The 9,985-nt window shown below is 35.8% G+C and overlaps 1 protein-coding gene across 1 annotated transcript in view; it reads left to right on the top strand.

Moving 5' to 3' along the window:
- The first annotated feature begins 3,252 nt into the window (after positions 1-3,252).
- Positions 3,253-9,985, top strand: part of MALRD1 (MAM and LDL receptor class A domain containing 1) — a 246,509-nt gene continuing 239,776 nt past the window's right edge. Inside the window, exons 1-4 of the mRNA XM_071561243.1 lie at positions 3,253-3,259; positions 3,723-3,840; positions 7,194-7,203; positions 7,774-7,897. Of these exons, the coding sequence (XP_071417344.1) occupies positions 3,253-3,259; positions 3,723-3,840; positions 7,194-7,203; positions 7,774-7,897 (259 nt within the window). The remainder of the gene's footprint in view (positions 3,260-3,722; positions 3,841-7,193; positions 7,204-7,773; positions 7,898-9,985) is intronic.

The following is a 9,985-nucleotide window of genomic DNA, read 5'->3' as shown; positions in this document are numbered from 1 at the left end:
ATGGTTTTTAATCAAATGGACTAATATTTAAGTTCTCTTTCAAGATAACTATTGAATTAGTGTCACTTAACTATAAGCAGATGCTATGCAATTATTGCCTTTCACATCAAAGTAAAGAATTCTGTCAATTCTTGTTAAAGATGGGATCAGCTTGGCGTAACTGTGATTTCTTGACTTTCTCTGCTGTGCAGATTTCTTTCAATTCCAATCTGACAATTAAAAACTAGAGTTTTACGATAACATAAATAGCATATTTTTGAGAACGGGCTCTCAAAATGAAGTCTGATTGTTTGTGAATTATTTAAAAATACAGGTTTTTGTTTTTATTAATGATTGGCTAAAATTTTCTTGTATAAAAAATTGGGAGGATTGTGTCAAAATTAATGATGTCTACTAAAACTGTACATTAGGGGAAAATGAGATATACAATAAAAATATACATGCTGGCACAGGACTGGTCTCTAGTCTCATCACATCAAAAAATTAAAATCTTGCTATTAAAATGTTATATTAAACAATGAAATTTATGTTTCTCAGGAATTTTGACTGGTTTCTACTCATAAGACTTTTTGCTGAAAGAAAGTTAGTAGTTGCAGCAAAACTTGAACCCTGTTTTCAGATGACGAGGCTCACATCCCAGTTTTTCAGTTCTTTCCTATTTCATTGTTGATAATAACTGGCTCTGCAAAAACTTAATGGAGAATTACTAACTGCAATCCATATTCTGCTTAAGCAAATATCTTTCTGATCATATGAAAAATGGACTTAAAAATGCAAAAGTTTTCTGGCTCCATTTCACAGCCTGTTTGGACTTCTTTCTAAGATTATTTTTTTAAGTCCTAAATTAAATATCTACAACTTTTTTGGCTGATTTACTTAAACAAGTTGAAGGCTGAGTGGGCAATCTTTCGTCACTTGCATGAAATATTTTGTCTCGCCTTAAATTAAATTAATTAGGCTAAGCCAGATAAATTCAGTTCTGATGTAGGTTTCAAGGATTTTTTTTTCAGTAACTGCTTGTTTGCTAAAGTAACTTTGAAAATAAACACAGTGCCTGGCTCTGCTTGCTTTCATTTCAGTCTTCAGTTGCTCGCAATATTTCTCTGCTGCTTTAAAAATACCCTTTAATTAGTGCCCATCCTGCTGCCTTTTGGGCATCCTGCATGTTTCTACCAGTTTATACTCTTCATTCAAACTCCTTTCTGGTTGTTTTTTTTTGGTTTTCAAGTTGCTTGGAGTTCAGCACTTGAATTGTCTGTCCTTTTTACTTTTCCTGAAAGTCTTTTTCTTCTGAGTTATCTTTTTGTCCCTTTTAATAGGATTCTCAGAACTAAAAAACCTGTGTTCTCATTGTTAGCTGACAAGAAGGCTGAATTGTTGCACTCATCAGGAAACTCTCAAAACACCTTTCCTTTGGTTTTGCACTTTCTGTTAGACTTTCACTAAAATACATTCCGCCCTCCTTCACTAAAGATCCTTGGAAAACATCCTAAATGCTTCCTGAATATTTGAGGCATTTTACATTTATTTCCACTCATAACAGATTTGGTTCTGGACTGTTTGGGTTATGCAAATTTTCTTCTTATTAATGTTTTAGAGCATATTGAAGTGGAAATTGGTACCAGTTTCCGTAAAAATTACCCTTTGACTCAGAATACTTGTATGCAGTTTTATACTATAGGCAGAGCAGTACAACAATTTAGAACAATGGAGTGGGAGTTTTAACAAAATGGGAGAAAGCTCAAAGATAGGGAAAACTGTCATTGTGAAGTACATCAGTGTGAGGACTTTTAGAAAATATAGAGGAAAAGAAGAAATAAGATGAACCTATGAACTTTTGCATGTTGGAGAAAATTAATTGGGAAACAAAGCAGATGAATAGCACAAATATTTAAACCTTTACAAATGTGGTAACATGATGTTATATGGCTTTTTTAATACAGGGTTTTAATCTAAGCCGTACTTAGAGAATGGAAGCAAACAACTTAATGATGCACATTTTTGAGGAATATCTGTCTGTCTATTTACCTGTCTATCTATCTATCTATCTATCTATCTATCTATCTATCTATCTATCTATCATCTATCTATCTATCTATCTATCTATCTATCTATCTATCTATCTATCTATCTCTTAATGAGCTCTTAACTAATTTATTCATAGCTCTGCTTTTCATCGGGAAGTTTTTCAAACAGCTCCATGGCCTAAGGACAAAGCATTGAAATAAAGCAGATAACATGATGTCCACAGAAATAGTGATGAAAAGGGTGGAGTTGAACCAAATGAACTGGAAAATGCTTTCTAGGCAGAATGGGAACCTTTATTACAATAAACATGTGCCTGCCTCTGGTGTTGGAGATAATAGGAAGTTGCATCAGACCTTGCACTGTTCCCCTTCAGGCGGTGTTGGAATAGTAATCTTTGCACTCTCAGAAGAGATCTCTTACATTATGAAAATAAGGATCTGCAATGATTGATAAGCTTCCAGGCAGGGGCTGCCTGTTTCTCTTTGCAGATACTATAGAACTTGTGCTTTACAATAAGCATGTTTTAGTTACAGATATGTCTTAATTCTGCTTACCAGGGCTAACAGGGAAATTGGTTTTAGGCACAGTGGAATGTTCATTCCCCTTACTTGATTTTGTGAATTTGCAGGTGACAAAATCTCCAGACCTGCTGGCTTCAGTCCTTGCTACAAGCTGCCACTTGGGAAATTGTATGATCCTTTTAGTAAGGTAATACAAGTCTGTCATAGAGTAGATTTTTTTCATCCCACTATTCCTATTAAAGGAGTGCCAGGCTTACATGATTGTCAGTCTAATTTTATCTAGATCTCACTGTCGTTGGCCTAGGGCTAATACTGCTCTTTAGCTTTTGTAATCAACTCTTTTTTTCTACTATTTATCTGTACCCTAGGTTTGGGGCATCTACAGTGCCTAAGGTACTTCATTAATATAATTTCCTTATTTTCATGTGATGCTTGGCTGAATGAAACAAGCTGACTCCATATTCTCTCACAAGGTTGGCTTTTTGAATTGTCTGGATCTCTATCCCTACTCCGCCTCCTCCGTTTGAAGATCCTTGAGCCATCTGTATGTGAAACATGGAAACATGGTGAAACACATTCTTAAAGCATCCTTGTATGGAAGGACTCCATCAGTACAAGAGATGGAATTTTTACAAACCTTTTGATGCAAAATCAACTTTGAATTTCTCAGCTGTTTTCTACATCTGATACCCAAACTCTCAATATGTTTTGTAAGCATTTATCAACTCCCTCTGAGCAAAAAGGCTTTTATGAATGTTGTTCAGTTAGTAATTCTACTGTTTCCCTGTTATTTTCTGATCTGATGTATTTTCAAGCCATTGGGCAATAAATCTGATCAGAAAGTTAATGATGTACAATTGACTTGCAGAGCATGCGCCAAATTTTTTTACTCATAAAACAATGTTATAATTCTGTTAAATATTATCCCAACACACAGGGGGTTGAAAGTCACTGCTTATCAGAAGACGTATTACCCTTAAACTGCAGATTCAGAAAGTGAGGTTCTAAAAACATCTCTCAGAGAGATGTGTGTAAATACAGCTTGGTCAAAGACACTTCATGATCAGTACTAGACAGTTAAAGTAATTATTTTCCAAGTGAAAGCTTGGACAGTACTATAGCCCATGAACAGATTCATATATTTCTGTTTGTTATATTGCTTTGCTCTGGTAGGTACTCAGTCATCCCCAGGAAGTGGATGCCAGCGTGGTGATGGCTCCTCTGCTTCTCCTGGAGAAATATGCATTTGCACCAACCAGTGTGGAGAGAGCAGTGATGAGAAACGAGGTAGGTGTCAGTGTGCTTCAGCATAAGTGTGGTAGCTTGATAACTGAATATGGCAGCAGAGAGGACTGGGAGGATTATGGAGCAAAAATGTTTGAGAATCCTTTTTTTTAAAGAAAGTTTCTTCCAGCTTCATTCTGATTTTTCCTGTTTAATTTTCATCAATTGTAAAGTCCAAGTCTCTCATAAATCTTCATATGGATATTACACAACAAAGCAAGTGTTTCCTCATCCAAATAAAGTGGAGATTCAGCAAGTAATAGCTTTTTCCTTAATTTGCGATAGAATTGTTTGATAGAATTCAGATTTAATCCAAAATACCTTGAACAAGGCACAAACAAAAGCACTTTTTTTTTTTTAAACCTATATAAGGGAAATTTTCTTGAATTCAGAACTGATTATCCTAGCTTAATCTTTGTCACATTCAGAGGTTACAAAAACAGTTGCTGTTGTTTCCTGTAAAGAATTGATCTAAGCAGTGAGAGCCAATTTCAACTGCTGGTGCCCAAGTAAATTTGCATCAGAATTCTAGTATTTCCAGAATACTGTACAAAATGATTCTGCATATAATTTCACATGATTCATAAGGTAGTCCTTGAGGATTTTGATTCTGGAGTCCAGAGAAGAGCTTAATTTTATCAAAATTTGTAATTCTAAATTAAAAATCTTATCTAAGTTCTTTTGCTCACTGTGCAACAAAGGAAGGTAACGTATATGTTGGGATTTTAAAATTTCACTTTAGATATGGAATAGATTGTCTTTAGATGAACCTCTGTCTTTCTGAGCACTCTGAAAAATGCTAATTAGATTGTTAGTTACTACTGAATTAGTCTGATATCCATGAGAAAGACCAGTAACTTAAATCCAGATTCTTCAAATTACAGTCGTGTGCCCACCTACACGAAGTTTCTCTTCCTCCAATAGAACTCCCTGTTTTATCCAAATACTATGCAGAGATCTGTTTGGAACAGGAGTTTAGAATGAACTCTAGGAGACTTGATTCTTTATTTCTCTCAAATAAAACAATTGTTAAGATTATATTAGATATAGTAGATATCAATACACATTTGTAAGTTTATTGTGCTGTATAAAAATTGCAATGGCCGGAAATTAAGTTTGATGTGCCTAACACATCTCAGATTAGTATATTTTTTTATCACTTGCATGAGAGATGGTTATGCTAAGCTTCATTGTATAGATTTGAAATTTTCATTGTGCTTAGCCTTTGTTGTGCTGGATGGGGCATTTCCTCCAGGTAGAACCTTCTGTTATGACAGTATGATATGGATGAATAGAGGCATTTTTCCATTTACACTTAATTTTTTTAGAGAATACTGCTATAGACAAATGTTTATATGTAAGGAAAGAATTAAAGGTCATTCCAAAGACTGATTTAGAAAAATGAGTCTATGGGCTCTATAAAAGACCTAAATACCAAATGATGTTGTATTTTAATATGACTGAGGAAAGGATGTAGAATTAGGCTTTGAGAGACAGGCTGTGTGCTGGGGCTGCTTGGATAATGCTCTGGATTATTCCAGGAGATAAGTCAGCTGCCAGACAGAAAGATACAGGTTTGGCTGTCAAATTGAAGACTCATCCTGCTGCCACTTTTTTCTGATTTAGGATTATAGCAAAACTGTTTTTCCTCTTAGGTTTCAGCTCCTGATCTCTCACATTGCTGAAAGGTTCCTGCTCTTTTCTCTGGTCTCTACTCAGGTTTAAGAAAGTATCTGCAGTGAAAATATATGAAATTCAGAATTTCAGTTTTTATTTTTAATTGGGTCTTCATATTGCAAAATGTTCATCAGAGAAAAAATGAAAACTAACTACTCTTAGAAATAATTTTCTCCCAGAATATCCTAAACTGAGATTTTATACATATGCACACTTGAAATAGAACCTTAAACTGTTGTCTGTTCCTGTGAGGCTTGGAATTTTTCCATAATATTTATTTAAAATATTTGTTTTGTTCACACAATTTTTCTCTATAAGCAGTGACTTTACATTTGTAAATCTAACTTCCAACAAATTTACATTTGTTCTCCAAGTTATATTTTCTATGAAAATGAATATTGCCTTGGAAAATGACAACGAATTATCAAGGATTTTTTTTTTTAGTTTAAAAAGGTCCTATTCTTGCTATTTTGTGAGTATTGATTTGCAATTGTTTGTTGTTTTTTTTAATCCATGAGAAAATTCCTGAAGAAATATTGAATATGATTTGGTGCATTTCATACAATATGAAACAGATATACTTCAGCAGTGTTTGTGCTTTTGATGAACCACTGACTTGCTTTTCAGCCACTTAAAGTGCTAAGAAATAAAAGTAGCAGTAAAAAGTTGGTTGATGAATCAGCCAACCTGCACATTAACTTGAGTCTGGCTTGCTTACATGAACTATTTCTGTTTTCCCCTCTCTCACCTTGTAATTAATTGTTGCAGTAAACTGATGTGAATATCACTGCCATGAAAATGAACATCATAGTGTGACTATAAATGCTGCAGTGGCAACTTTATTTAAAATTATTAGTGAACTATGATAATATAGAACAGACCAAAAGTATTTCCAGGGGGCTGGAGCAAACACCAATTCTAGAGGGAGTGCAAAGACATGGTAGCTTGTGTCTAACCAGAGTCACAATTAGAAAGCAGGGTCTTAACCCAGCTTCCTCTGTTGTGTTAAAGAAAAGGTGAATGAACTGAATGTTTCCACACAGCACAAGAAATCTGGAGACAGTACCAGACGTTCTGCTTGGGGTGAAGGGCAATACGTTTGCTCTTCAGAGATGCATCTGCCTAGACTTTTTAAAAAAAAATTAAATCCTTCCACCACTACAATGAATGGTTAAAGGAATGGGTCTGTCCATCCTGTCAGGCACATTCAAGCTCTTTCATTCAGCTTGGGTATGAGGCACGAAGGGCTGTCTGACACGCATGCAGGAACAAACATTTGTCTCTCCATCCCTGGAAGCAATTATTTATCTGGTCACATACCCTCCTTCATTTCTCTAAAGGAACTGGTGCACCAAACTGGAGTCTGTGTCAGAAAAACATGTTCTGCCTCCCTTTTCTAACCAGTGCTTCCCTAAAGGTGAATTTGGAAGGTGGCAAAGCAGTCCTTCCTTACCGCGTAACTATGTGCACTACAGGAAATAAGGCAGAAGAAAAGCAAGTAGGGAGATCATCTTGTTCTGAGGACTCATTACAGCTCTTTTCTGAATAATGTGGTTTCTGCTTTAATACAGCAACCTTGTAAAGACTATGAGCATTGGCCAAGTTTGGAGTAGGATGATGAGTCTCATGTTGCTGTTGTTAGGACTTCTGGGATTTCTTCTGGGAACAGGCTTACATCCCAAGTTCCCAACAAGTGCATATTGCAAAATGTTGAAATAAACAGTAATGGAATAGAAAAGAAATTTGCTATCTGATTATTTCCTGGTGTTAAGTCTTTGTTTTTCTACGCAAGAACCTTGGACAACCAAGAGATATACTGAAATTTTTCACCTGATAGCTGCAGTGTATTTTAAAAGTAGCCTCTGCATGTAAACTATGCTAGCTTGGAGAGTTTCCTGCAATAAGTAGCTTCACACATATTTGTGAAGGAAAGAGCATATGGTATAGTAATATAATATAAATAGACTAGTTTAAATTTGGTTTGCTGAAGGGAGGGCTTGGTGGTCTCTGTTGGTTTTTGGTCTTGAATTGTTTGGGGTTTTTTCAATGTTTCTTCTGTGTCATCTCTCTTCCACTGCCCTGTTTCTCTTTGCTCATGATTTAAAATTTCTAATGTTTCTCACCATTTTTCAGCAGCCTGTTTGAAATTTTTCTCTGTGCTAATTAAGCAGCAAGTGATAGTGAAAAGATATCCTTTTGGTTCTGTTTTAGAGTTTTTAATTGTTTGTTTGTTTTCTTCAATTCAGATTTCTCCTGGGACAAGTGTGATTTTGAAACCAATCTATGCAAAGCTCTTCAAGAATCTAATTTCCAGCCTGGATGGATAAGAAGAAACGGCCAATCTGGCACAGGACCACCGTACTCTGACCACAGTGGGAATGAGAGTGGTAAGAATCCTCATGTTCTTTGAGGAAACTCTGGACTTCTAAAAAATTTTGTAGTTTTCTGTTTTATTTGCTTAATTTTGCTAATTTCTTGATCAATTATATTCTGCCACATGCTTTCTGACCACAGCTGTCCAGGTTTTTAGGTGATTACAATTACCTGTTTTGGAGATATTAGCTGATAAAGTCACTCTTGATGATTACAAAGTTTAGAAAATTTGGGATGTATTTTCAGTTTTTTTTGGACTAGTGAATTCCTGGAGTGTGTGCATCCATTATCTGTGGCTAATATTTTGAGAGAAGATGAATTTGTATCTAAGGACAGGGTAAGCTTTGGCGGCCTGGCCTGTTTGAGACAGCTTTTTTCTAGATCTTATTCCAATTCCATTTTGCCTCAAAGACTGTCTCAGCTAACTCCTTTGCTCCGTCCTCAGACAAAATATATCCCTCATACTTTTCCTATTACCAGGTTAATCCTGCTTTCTGAAACCGGTCTTCTTTCTTCTGTAATGCATGATTTTATTTGTAACTTTTTAGCTAACTCAAGCCACATCTTTTAGCTGCAGCAAGCCTTCTCCTCCTTTATAAAGAAATTGGAAGGCTTGCTTCAAGCAAGAAAGAAGGGAAAGAATACAAAGGGACTTTGATCTCATAGCAAATTTTTCTGCCAACATCAGTTTAAATCAACATGCATTTAAGAGCAGCCTAATAATGGTGTAGTTTTCTCCATATTTTCTGTTATTCTCTTTCCCTTCCTCTGCACCCACTCCCTCCCATCTCTCCTGAGCACAAGCAATGCTATGGCAGCCCCCAGTTCAAGCACCTGCAGGCAGGTGTGCAGTGCTGGGGAGTGTACAAGAACATAACCTTTGCGGGATGCAAGTGTTGTTGTGAGACTGATTAGCCCCGGTGTTTATCTCACTCTCCAACTGTAATTAAATGGGAGTATGGAAATCTGTACTCTTCTAGAGTAGGCAGCACCTCCCACACATTGCATGAGCTACCAAACAGGTAAAAGTTCCATATAATGCTGAGTATGAACTGGTGCTTTCAAGAAGAATGCATGGAAATCTTGCTTAGGAATCAGCAGATGAAAATGGCATGCAATTTTAAACTATTTTCATTGAAAAAACATCTTTAAAAAAAAGCCATTCTACATTTTACTGTAAGTTCTTATTCCACAGTGGACAATGCTTATGATACTTTGTAATTAGGAAACTTTATACATGTGAGGTACTTTTAACAACTTCAGGTTTTGCTTGTGTGTACCATGCTTCTGAAAATAAGGCTGCTCTAAAATGCATGTTGATTTAAACTGATGTTGGCAGAAAAATTTGAACAACTACCAAACACTTTCATGAACATAAGCTGTATTTCAAGTATGTGAGTTGTGAAATAATTTATCTTTAAAAGAGTAACAGTTCTTCTCATCAAGAAGCAGATTAAGAAAAAAATTACCAGGGAATATAAATATAACAAAGTTTTGGCTAGAATCAAAATTGGTTAATCAGGCAACAGTCTTATTCTAGTTGAAGATTCTAGGATTTGTGCATGATTGGTAATACACACCACATCAGAACACCGCAAAGACTGGAAAGATACTCTTGCTTATAACCCATAAAAAAGGTTACCCTTATCTTGCAAACAACTGGTGGGGAGGGGAAAATTTAACTTATGTGGACAGCAAAAGTGTCATTGGCAAAGGAAACTGCTTAGTCACCTGAACAGTCACTGTTGTATCTTGCAAATCTGAATTGTGTGGTAACAATGTTAATCTAAGTTATTTCACTGAGGCAACAGAAAGCTCAAATATTTGAATCTATTCAGCTTTCTGAGAGGCTGTGTTCTCAGATCCGTGAATTGAATGGCTAAGGATATTTAAATGCGTTTAGTTAATTTGGTTTTCTACCTGGAGAATGTATAAACTCCACTTTGATTGTCTGAATGCTGGTTCTAATCATGTAGGAATAATTATCTTCTTATGGAAGTTAGCTGAGTTTTTCCACTGCTCGTGACTCAGTTTTGTAATCAGTTTTATGTTGGTTCCTGCTTAACACCCAGAAATTATCCTTATGGTGACAATTGAGCAAA

Source organism: Pithys albifrons, chromosome 7 (genome assembly GCF_047495875.1).
Source record: "Pithys albifrons albifrons isolate INPA30051 chromosome 7, PitAlb_v1, whole genome shotgun sequence".
Classification (NCBI taxonomy): domain Eukaryota; kingdom Metazoa; phylum Chordata; class Aves; order Passeriformes; family Thamnophilidae; genus Pithys; species Pithys albifrons.
Note: the sequence above shows the minus strand (reverse complement) of the source record. Positions and strands in the feature narration are given on the sequence as shown.